This window comes from Ziziphus jujuba, chromosome 6, assembly GCF_031755915.1.
Source record: "Ziziphus jujuba cultivar Dongzao chromosome 6, ASM3175591v1".
NCBI lineage: Eukaryota > Viridiplantae > Streptophyta > Magnoliopsida > Rosales > Rhamnaceae > Ziziphus > Ziziphus jujuba.
In genome coordinates, this window is record NC_083384.1 from 26,466,632 (window position 1) to 26,486,931 (window position 20,300).

General features: G+C 33.0%; 3 protein-coding genes and 1 long non-coding RNA gene across 5 annotated transcripts; 1 reads left to right on the forward strand and 3 right to left on the reverse strand.

The window, feature by feature from the left end:
* Positions 1 to 3,425: 3,425 nt before the first annotated feature.
* On the reverse strand, positions 3,426 to 5,597 carry LOC132804353 (uncharacterized). Its single transcript, XR_009639479.1, has 2 exons — positions 5,313 to 5,597; positions 3,426 to 4,067 (listed from the first exon to the last, which is right to left on the reverse strand). It is a non-coding gene; the product is annotated as an uncharacterized LOC132804353 (long non-coding RNA).
* Positions 5,598 to 11,724: 6,127 nt separating this feature from the next.
* LOC107430009 (probable (S)-N-methylcoclaurine 3'-hydroxylase isozyme 2) lies at positions 11,725 to 14,541 on the reverse strand. Of its 2 annotated transcripts, none has more exons than XM_048464445.2 (3): positions 14,144 to 14,541; positions 12,831 to 13,779; positions 11,725 to 12,602 (listed from the first exon to the last, which is right to left on the reverse strand). In XM_048464445.2, the coding sequence occupies exons 2-3, from the start codon at positions 13,758 to 13,760 to the stop codon at positions 12,360 to 12,362; spliced, it is 1,173 nt and encodes a 390-aa protein (XP_048320402.2). In that variant the 5' UTR covers positions 13,761 to 13,779; positions 14,144 to 14,541; the 3' UTR covers positions 11,725 to 12,359. The 2 variants fall into 2 exon arrangements, with proteins under 2 accessions (XP_048320402.2, XP_060674514.1); XM_060818531.1 differs by having other exon boundaries at positions 12,831 to 13,474; positions 14,144 to 14,538.
* LOC132804049 ((S)-N-methylcoclaurine 3'-hydroxylase isozyme 1-like) lies at positions 11,773 to 12,336 on the reverse strand. The gene is made up of 3 exons (XM_060817937.1): positions 12,063 to 12,336; positions 11,922 to 11,978; positions 11,773 to 11,831 (listed from the first exon to the last, which is right to left on the reverse strand). The coding sequence occupies exons 1-3, from the start codon at positions 12,334 to 12,336 to the stop codon at positions 11,773 to 11,775; spliced, it is 390 nt and encodes a 129-aa protein (XP_060673920.1).
* A 2,517-nt stretch (positions 14,542 to 17,058) lies between the features above and the next one.
* Positions 17,059 to 20,300, forward strand: LOC125419082 (secreted RxLR effector protein 161-like). The gene is made up of 2 exons (XM_048464189.2): positions 17,059 to 17,329; positions 20,149 to 20,300. Exons 1-2 carry the CDS (start codon positions 17,059 to 17,061, stop codon positions 20,298 to 20,300), a joined length of 423 nt encoding a protein of 140 aa, XP_048320146.2.

Below are 20,300 nucleotides of genomic sequence, written 5' to 3' on the forward strand. Positions count from 1 at the left end.
GACAAAATGCAATATAGATAGAAAAATTTGCCATATACATAAATCTAACAAATCATTTTGGTCCTTGGTTGGGTACATCAAGAGTGGATAAGTATTGAAAAATTTGTAAGTATTTATATCTATGATTTTAACATTGTTCCACCTATTTCATTCAATTAACATTCCATCTACTTCTTTCAATGGACAATATAATTTGTCAAATATCTTAGAACATAAAAACCGACCCTTATTTATATACTTTCAAAAAAAAAAAAATTAAGCGTCAATTATAACGGTGCCCTCTAGAAAAATTTCTAGGTCCACTTCTAGAAACAACATATATTACCGTTTTTACCATGTGAAAACTCAAATTGAGCTCCCAATAGCAACTGATGGAAAGAAAGAAAATTAACAAGGGAAATATGGAAGGAAAGTTAGTGAAAATTAAGGGAAATAAAATAGAATCAAACAGTTTTTACAATGTTTAATATTATGCATAATCAGGGATGTGGAATAATATGAAACTTAAATTTTAATTTTGGGAACGACAAGGAGAGAATCTTCCTTCACCATGGAAATAGCAAACTTGTCAGACATATCCAAGTCATTTGGATCCATTTCTTGTGGAAGAGAACAATCAAAGAAGTGGATCAGGAAAGCAGAAAGCAAGGAAACATGCTTGGCAGTCATTGGTAAGCCAGGGTATATTCTCCTTCCTGCACCATAGGGTATGAATTGGAAGTCATTTCCATTGAAATCCAAACTCAAGTTGAGAAACCTCTCTGGTTTGCAGACTAAAGGATCCTCCCAGTAATCCGGGTCTCGTCCAATGCCCAAATATTCACTAAAACCATTGCACGATGGGAGAGAAGAAGTAGCGTAGGAGGGTGCAACCTCATGGCTTCATTCATACAAGCTTTAAGATATGGCAAGTTGGCCAAATGGGAATCGGTTATGAAATTATCTTGTTTGATTTCTCTACCAAGTCCTCCTTATCTTTCTTCATGGATTTTGGACTCATCAACAACTCCGCCAATGTCCACTCAACGCTGGAGCTAGCTAGTAGTGTCTATGCCTGCAACTAACAGCTCCTGTTCAATAGAGGTCAAATAAGTTTATGCCTAGTTTGGAATTGCTATATATAAACCAATGAAGCAACAATAACCAGCTTTTAATAAACTGTTATTTTAAAGACTAATACTAGAGGTATACAGAAACTTACCGAAATATAAACAAAATGGTGAGGTGTTATTAATTATTTTATTGGCATATATGTTGTAACATTTATCATTTCAATATTTTACCCATCCATATTTATGTTATATTAATTTATCAACCAACAAAATAATAACAAAATAGTTTGTCATGACATTTTGGTGTGGACTTTGATAGATTTTTTGGTACCTCTATTACTCTATTTCAAAATGGTTAAAAGGTAAAAAAACTCGAATTTGAATATTTGATAAATAAAATTCTTATTTATTGTAATTATGTAGAATGACCAAAAGACATAAATTATAATTTCCTTATGTATATTATTATTACTATACTATTGATTTGTTTGTTTTCTTAATAAAAATTAATATAATCAAAATTAACAACATACTTATATTTAAAATTAAAATACATTACTTAAAACAAATTAATTGTGAAGAAGAAAAATATATTTATTAAATAACCGTAAAAAGTTACATGGTCAAAGAGGATTTTTTTTTTTTTTTTTGGGGTTAGTTTAAGGTTTTATTAATAATTTTAATATTAAAATGGTGATTGTTCTAGAAGCAAAATCTAAGAAGATACCCCAACTACTTTTCAAATTCTAGCTTTGAGAGAGAGTAATTATTGAAAATTCTTTCATAATCCATTTTAAGAGATCTAAAAGCATCACCAAATGTAGCCTTAATTAGAATCACCTGATAATTAGAAAGGGAAAAGTGTAAGGCAGGAGAAGAAATCATACCAGCAAAACTATATTAATTTGTTCTCGAGGACAACCATTGTTGATGAGAGCATCAAGAAAATCTTGTTTGGTTGAAGCATTACCATTTTTCTTCATCTCCTTTCGTTCTTTGATGATTGTCTCCCACAACTTAGAGCCTTGTAAAAAATTTATATCAAAACCCTTCCAGAGTTACCTATCAGAATCCTAGAATGACCACGGTTAGGAAAAATCCCATTGGAAATTTTACAAAAAATCCGGACTTTTATTGTATTTTTTCTTTATTTTTTACGTATTGGCTTTATGCTGTACAACAACATGGATTCCTTATTATTAAAATTGCAACATCTTCCCTGTAAACTGGACTTTTCCAAATATTCCCTACACAGCAAACTCATTCTGAAAATATAAATCCACTATTCCTCCTTACCTTATTACAAGTTTCTACAAATTTGTAGGACTTTGTTAACGATAGTGTAGGAATACAAATATGAGTAATAATTAGTAAACCATAAATACATTTATATGTGTTGGGACCCCTTCTAGCGCTTATTACCTGAACTCCAGGATAGCTCCAGCTCTTCCTAAATTTTTACACAGCATAGGAAATGCATATTTTTATAGCTTATGGTCGTTCATACCTCCCATTTACTACAATATCACATTTTTACAACACTTCATGAATATACAAAACACATAAATGTAGATATAAAGATAATAATAATAATAGTAATAAGAGATAGGACAACCTAGGTCCCATATCCTAAATCATACAATCTACCTTTTTACATCTTGGAAATATGCAGATACAAATTATATCGATAATAACTGATAAATTATAAGACAACTTTAATAAAATGAATTACATTTAAAAATGCATATACAGAAACAATACTTTAAATTGACAATTGAGGTCTTAATGGTAACCTCGATAACATCACTACAACCCAAATCCAATGTAAATATATATATATATATATATATATATATATATTCTACATAAATATAAATATGCATATAGTCTCTCGAAGGATTTGGATAACTTGCTCGTTGACTAATACACTAAATCGAAGGCTACGATATCTACCTGAAGGCTGAAGTACCTATCTGAAGGTAAGGACTTCTACTTGAAGGCTGCAATACTTGCCTAAAGGCTTTAGTACCTACCCGAAAGCTAGTATTCTTGCTTAAAGGTTGCAATATCTGCTCAAAGGCTAAGTACCAACCCGAAGACTGGTGCTTTTCCCTGAAGGCTACAATACCTGCTCGAAGTCTAATATATTTGCCCGAACGCTGAAGTACCGGTCTTAAGGCTAGTAATCTTGCCTAAAAGTTGCAATACCTACTCGAAAGCTATAATACTTGTTCGAAAGCTTAAATATCCCCAAATCCATTAAGTCGTCAATTCGAACAAATGCAATAATTGTACAGTTGACGAAAACAACAACAACAACAACAACAATAACAACGACTATAATAATAATAATAATAATTAGGTAAATAGAACTAAAAACTAATAAATGTATTATATAAATAGCACACTCATAGCGGAAATACATCTGATATACCATATATTGTACCAAGGTATGGTCTCATGATATCAATTATCTGTAGGTATTTTGCTATCAATATAGCCAGGGATGGTTGCCTATAATGATCATCCAACCCGCTAGTCTCATAAGTAGTAGAAATATGATACTAAGCCGTTCATGAGCCAAATCATGTCGTTACCCCTGGTATGGTATAGTACACCTGACACATAACATGATATAATATATATATATATATATTTATATATCTATAGAAAGGATGCCTGTTGTACCATAGGATATACCGCTGCTTCCAAGTAATGCTTGGTGTCCCAATCACCATTTGACAGAAAAGAAGGGAGTAGAGAACCAGCAGACGGCCTCATTGGCATTTCAATGGTTCCGATGCTAAATAACCTACCATCCTAAAGCTAAGGAAATGGTGGCTAATGTCATCACAATAGAAACAGTCGTCTACCCTCACTCACCTTAGCGCTTATAGCAATGGGTAAACATGTCGTCCTTCAACCATAAGGAAGTTGACTAATATCATCTCTACAAACTACCTATCTACCTTCAATTAGCACAGCCACAAAGGACAACTGATTATAACCTGCATACTGAAATCAATACATAGTGAGAACACGGTACTATATGATGCATTTATAGACTAGATAGTCACAAAAATATATAATAATGAAAACGTCAACTCCTCATACTTACATTTTAAAACCTTTAATTCAACTCCTCATACTTACATTTTAAAACCATAATTAAATGTTCTAAACAAATAAATAAACAAATATTTTTGAAATCAAAAATATAATTTTAAGGAAATATACTATGTTAGTTTCATTTAAATATTAATTATTTTTACAACTTTTAATTCTCTTGGATCAGCATAGATAAACAAATAAATAAATAATAACAAATAGCCTTACAAAAATCATACGCACATATTCATTTATATACACACATATAAATATAAAAATATAAGCAACATATTTTAATAATATATTCATTTTACCAAGCTAAATTTGTGATATTGTGCACTTCAAATATAGGTTGTAGTCAAAATTAAAGTGCTGAAGCATTTTAAAGAAAACCATATACATTAATATGCTTTTAATTCTACAACTAACCCAATAATTTAAGTTCATAGGAACCGTAGATCGGCAATTACAACAATAAATTAACTAATGAAGTTATTTTAAATTAAACATCAGCACCTAAACCCTTTGGAATTTTATAAAAACTCAATTAATAATAATTTGTTAGATTAACCCTTTAAATCCAATTTTTAATAATAACTAAATAAAGCAATAAGTATATAACTATATATATATCCAAATATTTATTTTGTTCCAAATTAAACTTAGAAAAATATGTCACTCACAATAATAATGTTCGTCCATCCTTAAACTACTGTAAGATCCACTGCAAGTCCCATCGTGTACCTAACATACACTAGAAATATTATTTAAATAACATATATATTCTCTAAGGGTACTAGAATACACTAGATATTTTAAATCTCACTTTCACTACTTCGGGTTTCCAAAGTTAGACTCAAGTTAGTCCAGCTATATACTGACCCTGAATGGCTTATTGCTCGAAAATTTGGGGTTTCTCCTAATTATACTCAATTTTATGAAATTGAGCAGTCTATTAACCCCTATCAACCTTTAAAAATGTATATGCAACAATTTTCTTAGGTGGGGAACTTCCAATACAGACCAATTCTTATAACAATTTCAAAACTAGCTCAAAAATGGTAAAATTTTAAATGCTCAACCATAATTAGTAAACTATATACCAAATGAAAGCTTGCAAGATAAGGATAAAAACACTTAGCTAAAACAAACCTAAAATCGCCGCTGGATCCCTCGAATGGCCGGAGAATTTTGGCTAAACTTCAACTCATTGTATCTCTCAAATGACTTAGAATTTGAAAAACTGGAGGCTATATTTGGAATCAGGGGTCTAAAATAGAGAATAGGGGTATAGGTAGGGCTAGGTTCGTCAAAAAATGGCAGAATCGCCAGAAATGGAAGCATGCCTCCACCAGCTTCAAACGCCCAATCTTGGTGTGTCGTCAACAGGCTCGGCAATTGGGCTCCATCGGCGTAGGGACATGTTCACATTGGGTGGCCTAGAAATGACAACTTTGATCAAACCATGAAGGAGGGGAAGAGAGAGAGAGAGAGAGAGAGAGAGAGAGAGAGAGAGAGAGAGAGAGAGAGAGAGAGAGAGAATCCTTTTTCATGGCAGAGGAGAGAGAAAAGAAAAAGAAAAGAGAGACATGCCATGTGGCACCCATAGATTGGTGACACATGGTGCAACTTAGGATATTTTTTAAAATCACTTTACATTTTTTTGATAAAAACTACCCGGTAGAGTTAGACATAGAAAAATAGTTAAAACTTTATATGTCTATAACTCTTCAACAGAAGGTCCAAATTAAATATGCTGCTAGTATAAGGACTCATATCTACGAGCATTATAATATGGTACATAGGTCAAAATCAAACTCCATACGAATAAAAAGTCAACCTCAAACTCGCTTGATCAATCTTGATTGTACCTTGTTACAACCATAACTTTCTAATCTCAGCTTCGATTTTGACACACTACTAGTCTATGAACTTAGATTAATGTGTACTTCGTCATAATGCCTCGGTCAAAATGAAATTCTTGTCATAGAAAAAACTCAGCTATAAAACTCACTTGGTCAATCTAGTCAATTCAGTCAAACTTGATCAAAAATTCAAATTCAGAGGTTTACTGGGATCGGGGTGTTACAATTTCCATGGACCTTTTCTATTAATCCTTATAGTTCGATGGAGCCAATATAAAATAAAAATCAGATGCATTTGGAGTAGAACCAAATTCCATGATATCCTTCACAAACTTTCCCATCTCCCCATTTAAACTTTTATTTTCTAGATATATAAAATCTCTTGAGACCAAAATATTAACAAGTATATTAAATACAATAGCAAATATTGCATCTCTAATTTTCACCACCTTGCCTTGCATTGTACATAACAATTTTATCATTTCCATTACCTTTTTCTCTCTTGTACAAGCAAAAGAGCATATCATTATGTTTGATAATAGCTCTCTAAACAAATGGTTCATAAGTTTCTCCAATGTTCATTGCACTCCAAGGTTTATCCAAATGAAAAAGTGTTTACTTCCAAACTCTTAGCGAGTATAACGTGAGGAACATATCGGCTAGACCGAATGTGATCCTAGGTTTTGAGAATTTCGGCGGCAGCAATGGGTGATAAGCCAACAATAACAAGCTGTTTTCCAAACCTGAGAGAGATGAGGAGACCATAGGTTTTAACGAAGCTTGTCAAAGTCAAATGAAGTTTCTTTCCAATTTGAAGGATATTTCCTAAAACTGGCCATGGAAATTGACCTAGTGGGAGTAATGAGAATTTGAACTTAGATGAAGTTTTGAAGCACTTGAGGATTCAAAAATAGGAAAGTTGGTATGAAAAGGAGGAATAGAATATTGCTTTTCTCTGAGAGTCTAGTTTGATACATGATTCTCATCAGCCCATGTGAAATTTTTGCAAGTTAAACTTGGTCTACAAATCATCAATTTAAAGGGGTGATGATGTGTTGAGGTATGTACCTTTTTCATGCATTATCTTATTTTTTGTATGTTTGAGTGGTAACTAAAATTAAGGCTAAAATAGTAGTGACTCACTCATTCTTCTATCAAAACTGTAAATTATCAGGACCTTTATTATTAGTCATTAAATTGCTTTAAAATATTGAAATTTAAAAATGTACTTAAATTTATACAAATCTAATGAAATATAACACTTTAGAAGGCCAAAATGAACTTCATATGACTCATATAAATTTCTAGTATATTTTTAAATTTTAATTTTTAAAGTAATTCAAAAACTAATAAGAAAGGTCATAATGGTTTTTCCATCAATAACGATGGTGATGAGAATTTCCATAATATTAGTAGTAGTTAATTTTAGCCAACCAACTTAGTTCTCTTATTCAATATTTAAGAGCTATAACCTACGTCGGATTATATATTTCACAAAATCAAGCCATCCAACTTCTTTCTCTAATTCATTATTTGGGAGCCATAATCTAAGTCGGATTATATATTTCACCATACCCACTTGAAAAACGTGCTAAAGATTTCAATCTTTAGCTTCCTGGATATTTGCAAATGAAGTAGCAAATCTAACCTGATACTAGCACTGCTTCCCTTATTTATAGTTCCATATAGAAATACATAGTGGATAAGATTTTACAGTAGATTAGGTTAAAAAGAAAACTTAAAAATGAAGTCAATTACCAATTTTATCCTGTTGATATGAAAAAAAGTAATTGGTCTTTTAATTTTCCATATTGCCCCCTTTGGCCCGTTATTTTAACTTCTTCACCCATGAATTATTTTATTAAAAATAAAATAAAACTTTTTTGATTCAACTTAACTTGTGGATTAAACTTATGCCACAATACAACTGATAGTTTTATTTTGCCGAGAAATCATATTAAAAAAAAAAAAAAAAAAAAAAAAACACACACACACACACACATTTTTTTCTTAATAAAATTTTCTAATTAGTAAACTCTCTATTTAGTTGAGTATACGTCTTGGATAGAGAAGGCCCCTTTGACTTGCTCATGCTATCCAAAATGATGCTATTATTTTCTCTGTTTAAGTAATATTAAAAGTTTTATTTTAAAAGAAAAAACTTCTTCATTTTAATGAGTATTAAAATAAAATTAGAGTAAGTGATCAAAATTAATCCAACATAATTTAACTACAAATATTTATGGATAATGTACCAAAAAGATAATCTTTAATTTTTTTATCAGATAATATTAATTCGCACAAAATGGTAACCATGAGCATGATTTTATAAAGATACATTGGCATATAGAGTGGTTAAACATAAAATTAGTGACATATGGATATATATATAATTTGAAAATAAGTGATAAAAATTAATCCAAAAGAATCTAATTACAGATCTTAATGGATAATGTACCAAAAAGATAATCTTTAATTCTTAAAAAATGCTAACCATGATTATGATTTTAGAAAAACATTTAGAAATATTTTTCATTCCAATAAAAAAAAAATAACAAAATAGCAAATTTACAAGCATCTTGCTACTCCATCAATAATTATTTTTTCTAAAAATAATTTTTTTCCATACTATAAAATTTAATAACCACACTATATTCTACATACACTCATTTTTAATTCAATTTTTATTATCTACACAATAAATTATACATTATTTATCCTTAAATATATTTAATATATACTATATCAACTTTACCCCTAATCTCCTTTGATTGTATCTAAAATGACTGAAAAAGTAGAAACAAGACCGCATACAATTTGATTTTATGAGCAAATACAAAATCTTTGTAAGGAGTCAATAGTTTCCAACTATGTTGCAGATGGAATCTTACACATAAATCAGTTAATAAAATAATAGAAAACATTTTTATTGTATTGCTTAAGTTATATAGTCCTATTTTCAAATTGATCTGGCATTATTTATCTTTAAAAATGAGTTTTATATACTATGTTATGATCAACTCAATTTTGTTTTTAATAGGATTTTAACTTTTAGTGGAAGAACAAGTCTTTCTTCAAGTATGCATAAATGAACAACACATATCATTGAATTTACACTTAATTTATTTAGCATGGATCTAATTGTCTACTCATGTATACAAAACCTGGATGGTTAAAATTGTCCAGACCATATTTGTTGAACAAATTTACTTACTATTACATTTTTATTTCAGTTTATATAATCCAAATCCAATTATTTTCTCCGATATACATAACCCAAACAGATTTGAATCATCTGGGTTATATATACCTAATCTAAATGTTGTTTATGTTTATAATAATCTAAACATGTTTAAATCATTCTGGTTATATAATCTAAAGATAATTATCCTCTTCAGTATACATAACCCGTTGTATAGGCTATGCATGCCAAATGACTTCAAAGTTCCTATTTTTTTTTTTTTTTAAACTCCTTTTTTAAAGCAATTCATGTGAAGAACAGATATAAAGAGAATTTAAAAAAAAAATACAAAGAAAACAAATAAATAATAAAAGAAAGCTAAATAGGGTTAAAAAATTATTTTCATTTTTTTTTTTTGGGTCATCTTTTCATCTTGACTGCTAAATTTTATTATCTCCATTGTTACGGTTTTTTTTTTTTTTTTTTTTCTAAAACTCCATTGGAGTGCATATTTTATTTTTATTCTATTTAAATATTGAAGCGTATTTATGATCTTTTCTTAAATGATAGTTTTTAAATATAAAAATATAATTAAAAACGTGGTTATTAGATTTAGTCTAAAAAAAATTACCATTTTCCTAATTGCATAGGGTAGATTTGGCATTTAACAAAAATTACAATAAATCGCCGTGAATGAGAGGTTTCACCACGCGGCATTAATGCTTGCCGCCAAGTGAACTTTTTTTTTATTTTTTGTTGAATTAAAAAATGAACTTTAGTTTACTGAAATTGGTCTTCTTATATATACATGTTTAGGGTCTTAACAAATGTGTGACTTTATGGTTCTCAGAGACAAATAATATGCCAAACTGATGCCGAAAGACAGACCAAAGCCAGGGACGCTATTGGTTTACCCAACTATCTTGTTTGTGTGGCAAACATATTAACAAATCATTTATAGACCATCTTAATGATTATATGTGCAAAATGGAAATTAACCCAAGGAGAGATTGTTTAAACATTTTCTGTTTGCCATTTGAAGGATATTGCCTATAATATTTGGGCATGGAAATGGAAATGGGCCCGCTGGGTACTAATTGGCGTTTGAATATTAGACCAAGTTTTGAAATGCTTGAAGATCATTAAGAATAACAGGAAAGGTAGGATGAGAAGGGAGGAGAAGAAGATTTAATTTATTAGTTTTTATTTATTTATTTATTTATTTAGTTTGACAATAATGCAATTTAATATATGAATTTCATAATTAAGCCCCAATTATTTATGAAACTTTTCAAGTGAAACAATTTGGTTTCTGAATCATCATTTTGGAATGTAATGCAGGAAGGTGATTTATATCTGTGTGTCCATCACAATCTTGAGTGATTTTGAGATGCTAAATTCATCATCCACTTTACTGTATCATAAAAATATCCATTTGCTTTGTTTTATTACGGAACAACATGCATATCTCATATCATTATAATATAAAATATTCACCATCTTCACCCTCAACTACTTAGTAAATTGCCCATAGGAATTCTGTGATCTGTATCCCACCTAGATTTTCTACTAGATAATTAGGCCAAACAAAGCTTACTCAGCTGTTTTCATGGAGAACATTACTGTTTTTACCATGTGAAATTAGATTCAAGTTGGACTGCCAACAGCAATGATGGAAAGACAGAAATAACAAATCATGAACCAGGTAGAAATTGAAATATATTAGACTCAAGTTGGACTGCCAACAGCAATTTGATTCATTTTGACAGAGCATTTAAATTATGATCAGCATGCTGAATCAAGTAGGGATAACTATCTACAGGTTTATATGCTGCTGTCAAGGATTGCTTCCCAAAATTCATGCCTTTTTAGATGTTTGAGCAATTGCAGCAGTTTTTCTTATTAGCTTTTGAAATTACAAATGTGAAGGATTTTCAAATTCCAATCCTTAGGCAAAGGTATATGTTTTCTAGCACCCCCTTTCATCCGAATGTGATTAGGAAACTGCTTTAAAGCATTTAGTGAGGCAATTCAGTTCTATAATCATCTTATGAATAACCCTTTTCTTCTCTCCCTTTCTTAGGGGAGTTATTATGTTGGCCCAGAAAAAAAAAAAAAAGAAGGTTGTTATAAAACTTTGTGTATATTTCACTATTGGTATTCTAGACTAATTTCAAAAGCTTAACTTCCACCACAAGGAGGAGTGGTGGCTGCTGCCATTAAATAAATAAATAAAATCTAAAATCTTATTGTAAGTGGATGCAAGAGAGCATCATACAAGAAAATTAATGAAAGGAACTATTATGAAATTCATTTGGAGTTTAAAACAGCACAAAATGAGCAACAAGCAGACATCCTAACAAAATCAGTTATGGAAAAATTCAAAAAGTCCATGAATCAATCCAACTCGAGATAACAAATTAAGAAGAATTGTTAAAAAGTTAAATGTGTAAATCTTGTTTTTAGAGTCAGCATTATTTGCTTTAGATTTTTGGATTTACTTAATCCTTGATGCTAGTGCTATTTAAAAAGTCTAGAAGGTTCTTTATATTACAATAAATGCAATTCATTTTACCATTCTGATATGAGGTCCTGAACTTAAAAATCTGATTTTCAAAACAATCTCTGAAGGCACATCAGAATTTGCAAATCAGAAAACATATTATGTAGAATGTTCATTTCATACGAATATTGAAGCTTTATGCAATAGCTTACCTTGCTTTCCTCTGTTCTTCAAGTATGCTTGGTGGTCTCTGTAGCTTCTGTATTCACCTAACAGAAGGTATGGAATAATCTTCACTTAAAATTTAGTTTTTGGAATGAGGAGGAGAGGCTCTTCTTTCACCATATCAATACTAAATTTCTCTGTCATATCCAAGTCCTTTGGATCCTTTCCATGTGGAAGAGACCAATCAAAGAAATGAACAAGGGAGGCAACAATCAATGAAACATGCATGGAAGCCATTGTTAAGCCAGGGCAAATTCTCCTCCCTGAACCAAAAGGTATGAATTCGAAGTCATTCCCTTTGAAATTCAAGCTTGAGTTGAGAAATCTTTCTGGTTTGAACTCTAATGGATCTTCCCAGTAATTGACGCCCCTTCCAATGGCCCAAAGGTTCACTAGAATCATTGAGTCCTTGGGAATGGTGTAGTTCATAACTTGGCATGACTCAACTGCCCGATGAGGGATGAGAAGTGGCACAGGAGGGTACAACCTTTAATACAAACTTGAAGGTATGTTAAATTGGCTACATGGGATTCTGTTATAGAATTGTGTTTGATTTCTGTAGCAAGTTCGTCTTCAACAATCTTCAAGCATCTTGGATTCCTAATTAGTTCTGCCATAGTCCACTCAATCACCCAGCTGCTAGTGTCTGTGCCAGCAATAAATAACTCCTGTAAATGCATTCATGTCTCTTTAGTCCAACCATTTTATCACCATGTCAATATGACCAAGTATAATCAATATCAATCACTTCTCTACACAAAGTCCAATGACAAAGTTTACAATTTCCTCTTGGAATCCCTTGCCCCAAATAAAAATAATAATAACATATATAAACAATATATAGAATACATATATAATCACAATATATTTTTTATCAGAGGTAGAAGACATTATACCAGAAATAGCAGATTCACTTGATCTTCAGGACAGCCTTTTTTGATGATGGCATCAAGAAAATCTTGATGGTTTGGGGCAATACCAATTTCTCTGTTCTCCTTCCGATCTTTGATGATTGTCTTCCACATCTCACTGCTCCTTTGATGGAGTTCCATACCCTTCTTTCTTAATCTTTGCAGATCTAATGGAGCCAATAATGGATAAATATCCGATATATTTGGAATAGAAGCCAGATCCGAAATATTCCTCAAAATCCGATTAATTTCCCCAGTATGAACACTCTCATCTTCCAAGTTTACAAGATCTCTTGAGACCATAATATTACCAAGCATATTGAGCACAACAGCAGAAACTACATCTCTAATTCTAACCACCTTGCCTTCCCTTTTACCTATAAATTCCAACATTTCCTTTACCTTTGTCTCTCTTATACAAGCTTGACTACTTATTGCTTTGCTTGAGAATAGCTCTTCTCGACAAAGGGTCCTCAAGTTCCTCCAGAATTCATTGCACTTTAGAGACCACCCAAGTGAAAATCTGTTGAGTTCCAAACTCTTAGCTGCTAAAACGTGAGGAACATGTCGTCCAGATAAATTCCGGTCATGTATCCTGAGAATTTCCATTGCAGCAGACGGCGATGAGCCTACAATGAGTAGTTGGTTTCCAAATTTGAGTGAGATGAGAGGGCCATAGGTTTCAGCAAGGCGTGCGAGAGAGACGTAAGGTTTTGTTCCTATTTGAATAATATTGCCTATAACTGGCCATGGAAATGGACCAGGTGGAAGTGATGAGGATTTGAACACAGACCAAGTTTTGAAGTGACTGATGAGGAAGATGAACAGAACAGGTAGAATAAGGAGGAGGAGGAGGTGAAAATTAGTTGTTTCCGGGAAAAAGGAAGTTTGAGACATGGTTTTCATAATCCCCATCTCAAAGTAAAAATGGTATCTGAATCAGAAAATTAAAGGCTGAAAATTAGGTACTAGGAAGGTGGTCGGCCGGTTATGTTTAAGATAACATTGTGCAACTTTCTTAAAATATTTATATCAACTTTCTTAAAATATTTATATTAATATATATACTTAACAGTCATGAAATTACTTTATGACTAAAGTTATGCCCATAGTATTACTCCAAAAAAAAAAAAAAAAAAGGCTAACATCTATAGTTGCATCATAAAGAAAAAGAAAAATACAAAAGTGTTCTAGTCATTCTCATAGCATCAAAGTTATCCAACACACCCAGAGCAGAAGGTCAAAGTGGGCGTTGATTCGTTCATCAGAAAAAACGAATTGAGAAAGAGCAGACTTACCAATTCCATCAGGTCCCACTATGAGTACAAACTTATTAGTGCCACAGCCATCAGCATCATCATCATCAGAGAGCAACCAGCCAACAATGGCCTCAATTTCAGAATCTCTGCCATAAAGCTTATATTCCTCAACCAAAGAGGTTGAGGGTTTCCTCCGGAGGGGTCTAATAGTTTCAGCACCTTCTTTCAAACAAAAAATGTTCTTTGAGTTTGAGAATAAATTCCAAGCAATTAATGGTTCCCTTTTGTTTTTTTTGGGGTTAAATTTTTACCAAAAGGAGAGACGAGTTCGGACAAGTACTTGAATACCTGAGTCGCGGTGCTACCGTGGTTCCTTTTTGTGTTTGGATTGGATGCCATGAATATCGTATTGTATTTTGGGTCTAAGTTTGAATGATTTGTAAATGGGCTTTGGGTCTTTATTTTTGTATTTTTGCACCCTACATTTGATGGAGAAAATAATTTTTATTTTAATAAATAAATGAAATATTATTTTGAAATTTGTGGGGTTTGAGAGTTTTGAGGAAATACAACTTAGTGGTTGAAAGGTTGATGCTTTCACGTAGTCTTTAACCTTCTTTTCAATTTTAGGATTTTTCAGAGATAAAGAAAAACACAGAGAAAACATTTTTGAAAAAATATGTGAAAAACATAGAGATAAAAACCATGATTGGGGTAAAATAAAGGTGCCTTGATAGTTCAAAGAGAAAAACTTTGGAGGTGCTAGATTTAAAAGCTTTTGCAGCCGTTGTATCCTAGGAGATGTTCATCACAAAACTCTTGCACCGGTGGACGTAAAATATCTTAAGGACACTGTAATATCACACAGGACGTAAAATAATATATATATATATATATTGGTTATGTGAAGTGTGTGCTACGGGTTTTGATGAAAGAAAAAAAAAAGAAAAAAAAAATTTATTTGCTTTGTACCCGTGTGTATGTGGATGAGTTTTTGATTATTTTTTTAATTTTATTTTTTGTTTAATAAAAGTTTGTTGCCATTAGTGTATGTTTGGTGTTTGGAAATTGTATATATTTATTTATTTTTGTTATTGATGAGGAAAGGAACTAGTAAAAGAAAAAAAAAATTTAACTGTGTATAATATTGTGGGTGGGTATGTTTTATTTTTTGTTTTATCAAAAAATTTTCAAGAAATTAGCTTGCCCATAATATTATGAATTTTTTGGTGTTTTTGGGGCAATTTTTGGTCTCTGGAATAGCGGAATTTGGGTGAAAATTCGAATCGTATCGAAAAAACTTGTTTATTAGGAAAACGGGTCGAGAAAACTCGACTGGAGGTTGAAGACAGGTTGGAAAACTAGTTTAGGTAGGATTCTAGGTCAATGGGCCTAAATTTTAAAATTCTATTGGGCCTAGTCCAGTTTCAAAGTCCAGCCCGTGGTTAGAACAGGCTACTATTCTGTCCAAGATCCAAGTCCGATGCAGACCAAGGCTCAAGAGACACGGCCTCATTGAAAATGGGCTCACCCCGTGTCACAGTGGGAGAGCACCACGTGGCTAGACGAAACGCTGACAAGTGGTGCACCATGGGGAGGCCATGTGTTATACAGTCATGAGGCCACGTGTCGACCAGAGTGAAGCCACGTGTCGCGAGACGAGTGGAGACACATGTCGACCTATCACAACTGACACGTGTCAGTCTCTGCGATCGCCACATGTCGCCTTCTGATACACCACGTTTCGACCTGATACAAGTGGCACATGTCGGTCTCTGCAGGTGACATGTGTCGATCAATAGTGGATATTTTGCTTGCCATGTGGTTGTGCCACATCAGCAACGGCTGCCACGTGGCCATGCCACATCATCACGTGATGATATGGCAGTGTGCCACATCAGCATTATGATGATATGGTGTTGTGTCACGCCAACATTGTGATGACGTTGCGCTCTGCCACATCAACATAGTGACACGTGACAATGAACAATGACACTTGTCAGTGAACAGTGACACATGAACAGTTATTTTTGTAGGTGTATATAGAAACCCTAAAAATCATATTTTTGCATGTTTTCCTTTTGGAAATTGGTTTTAATTAGTTTGTTGAGATAGAAAATAACATCTAATTGATTTCTGTTTTTGTGATTATCCAAAAATGGCAAGTGGAGATAATAAGACTGTGCCCACTCAGACTTCTGGATTCAGATGCCTCCTTCTGCTAGTCACACAAAGAAACTTGAGAAACTTAATGGAGCAAACTTCAAGAGATGGCAGCAGAAGATGCTATTTTACTTGACCACCCTAGGACTTGTGAAGTACTTGACTGAAGATGTGCACCCAGTAATGAAGAGAGTGATAAGGAGACACTCATGGCAGTGGATGCATGGAATAATTCTGATTACTTATGTCAAAATTATGTCCTAAATGGCCTTTTTGATGACCTGTACGGAGTATACTATGGCGCAAAGTCAGCTAAAGAGCTGTGGACAACACTGGACCGAAAGTACAAGACTGAAAATGCAGGTTCAGGGAAGTTTATTACAGATCGATTCTTGGACTACATGATGGTAGATACGAAGCCATTGATGAATCAGGTACATGAGCTGCAAGTGCTTATTCAAGAAATGCTTGCCAAAGAGATGATCATGAATGAAGTCTTGCAAGTGGCTTGTATGATTGAAAAGCTACCTCCAAGTTGGAGTGACTTCAAGAATTATCTAAAGCACAAAAAAAAGGAGATGGATATGGAGGCTCTTATTAGCAAGCTTCGTATTGAAGATGATAACTAGAAATCTGATAAAAGAGTTTTGAAGGCTGTGTTGAAGGCTAATGTTGTGGAGCATGGTCAGAGCTTCAAGAACAAGAAGAAAATTGGAAAAGCTTCTAAGTTAGGGCCTAAAGGAATCTCTAAGAAGGCCAAGTTTCAAGGCAGGTGCTTAAACTGTGACAAGATGGGACAAAGAGCTACGGAATGCAGGCTGTCAAAGAGAAAAAGGAACCAGGCACAGGTGATGGAGGACATCACTCAAGAGGTTGATGACATTGACCTTAGTGCTGTGATCTCTGAGGTGAATTTGGTGGGATCTAATCCCAAGGAATGGTGGATATATACTGGTGCAACCCGCCATGTGTGTTCAGATAGAAGCATGTTCACTTTCTTCAAACCAAAGAAGAATGGAAAGAAGTTGGTCATAAGTAACTCCACTACCTCAAAAATCCAAGGTGAAAGCAAAGTAATCCTGAAGATGACCTCGGAAAAAGAGTTGACTCTACATAACATACTGTATATTCTAGACATTCACAAGAATCTAGTATCTGGATCGCTGTTGAGCAAACATAGTTTTTGCTTAGTGTTTGAGTCAGATAGGATTATTTTTTCCAAATTTGAGATGTTTGTGGGAAAGTGCTATGTAGTCAATGGTTTATTTAAACTCAATGTAACGATGTAAAGTAAAAAGAAATGAATAAAGATAGTAGTTCTTCTGTTTACTTGCTTGAGTCTCTATTTTGTGGCATGGTAGACTAAGACATGTTAATTATAATTGTTTATGGAGGTTAATTAACTTAAATCATATTCCCACGTTTGAAATTGATTCCAATCATAAGTGTGAAACTTGTGTGGAAGCAAAAAAATGAGGTTATCATATCAAACAATTGATAGAAATAATGAACCTTTGGATTTAATACATAGTGATATATGTGATTTAAAATTCGCACCGAATAAAGGTGGTAATAAGTATTTTATCATTTTTATTGATGATAGCACGAAATATTGCTTTGTATACTTACTTCACCTTTGGATTTAATACATAGTGATATATGTGATTTAAAATTCGCACCGAATAAAGGTGGTAATAAGTATTTTATCACCTTTATTGATGATAGCATGAAATATTGCTATGTATACTTATTTCAGAGTAAGGATGAGGCTATGGAGAAATTTATTCTCTATAAAATAGAAGTTGAGAATCAACTCAACAGAAAAGTTAAAGTGATCAGGAGTGATCGTGGTGGAGAGTATGTAACTCCATTTGGATAATATTGTGCTCAACAAGGCATTATACATGAAGTTACTCCATCATATTCGCCACAATCTAATGGTGTGGCTGAACGGAAGTATTTTATCACCTTTATTGATGATAGCACAAAATATTGCTATGTATACTTACTTCAGAGCAAGGATGAGGGTATAGAGAAATTTATTCTCTATAAAATAGAAGTTGAGAATCAACTCAATAGAAAAGTTAAAGTGATTAGGAATGATCGTGGTGGAGAGTATGTAACTCCATTTGGATAATATTGTGCTCAATAAGGCATTATACATGAAGTTACTCCATCGTATTCGCCACAATCTAATGGTGTGGCTGAACGGAAAAATAGAACTTTAAAAGAAATGATGAATGCAATGCTGATAAGTTCTGTAGTACCTCAGAACTTGTGGGGGAAGTCATTTTGTTGGCGAACAACCTTTTAAATAAGATGCCTTGGAAAGATCATGTAAAGACACCCTATGAGCTGTAGAAGGGAAGACAACCCTCCTAAAAATATTTACGAGTGTGGAGGTGTCTAGCCAAAGTAGTGGTACCTACAACTAAGAAGGTGAAGATAGATCCCAAAATTGTTGATTGCATCTTCATAGTCTATGCACAGAATAGTAGTGCATATCAGTTTCTCGTGCATAGGTCAGAAATTCCTGATATACACAAGAACACAATAATGGAATCGAGAAATGCATCATTTTTCGAACACACTTTTCCGTATAAAGTGGAAGAACGACTAAGTTTGTCCAAACGAACTCACAATGCTATCAGTGATGATAATAATGATAGTGATCAAGAACAGGAGAATTAAGATGAGACTAAGGTTGAGATTAGACGTAGCAAAAGAGTAACAACCGAAAAATCCTACGGTCCGAATTTTCTTATTTATATGCGAGAAAGTGAATCTCAAAGCTTCCAAAAGGCTGTAAATTCTCCTGAGGGGAATTTATGAAAAGAAGCCGTAAAAAGTGATATTGGTTCCATCCTACATAATCACAGTTGGGAGTTAGTAGATCTTCCTTCAGGTTGTAAACCTTTGGGTTACAAATGGATTTTTAAAAGGAAGATGAAAACAAATGGAACAATAGATAAATACAAGGCAAGACTTGTAATTAAGGGATATAAGCAAAAAGAAAGCCTTGATTAGTTTGACATTTATTCTCCAGTAATGAGAATAAATTCCATAAGGATGGTACTGGTGATCGCTGCATTGCTGAATCTTGAAGTACATCAAATGGATGTAAAAATAGCCTTTCTAAATGGAGATCTAGATGAAGAGATCTACATGGAGCAACCTGAGAGTTTCACTGCTCCAAGACAAAACAAGAAAGTCTGTAGATTGGTAAAGTCCTTATATGAACTTAAACAAGATCCAAAGCAGTGGCATTAAAAAATTTGATAATACCATGCTAAATGATGGGTTCAAGATAAATGAATGTGACAAATGCATCTATATAAAAGATACAAAGAATGGATATGTCATTCTATGTTTGTATGTAGATGACATACCCATAGTAGGTAGTGATGACAATATGGTCCGAACTACAAAAGACATGTTAAATTTCAAATTTGAAATGACAGATATGTGGCTTGCGGATGTGATTTTAGGTACGAAAATCACGAGGACTTTGAATGGAATCATTCTTAGTCAGACGCATTACGTAGATAAAATACTGGCTAAATTTAATAATGAGGATACTAATATAGCCAGAACACCCATAAGTATGAGTTTACACTTATCCAAAAATAAAGGAGAAAGTGTATCTCAAGTATAATATGCAAAGGTGATTAAAAATCTGATGTACTTGATGAGTTATACCAGACCAGACTTAGCCTAGGCAATAAGTAGACTGAGTAGATAAACAAGTAATCCAAATGAATATCATTGGAAAGGAATCTTCAGAGTGCTAAGGTACTTGTGATATACTCATGAATACGGACTGCACTATACAAGATATCCTGCTGTATTAGAAGGATACAGTGATGCAAATTGGATATTAGATATCAAGGACTCAAAGTCCACTAGTGGCTATGTGTTCACATTAGCGAGTGCAGCCATGACATGGAAGTCCTCAAAACAAACAGTAATAGCTCGATCCACGATGGAATCTGCGTTTATCGCGTTGGATAAATGTGGTGAAAAGGCAGAATGA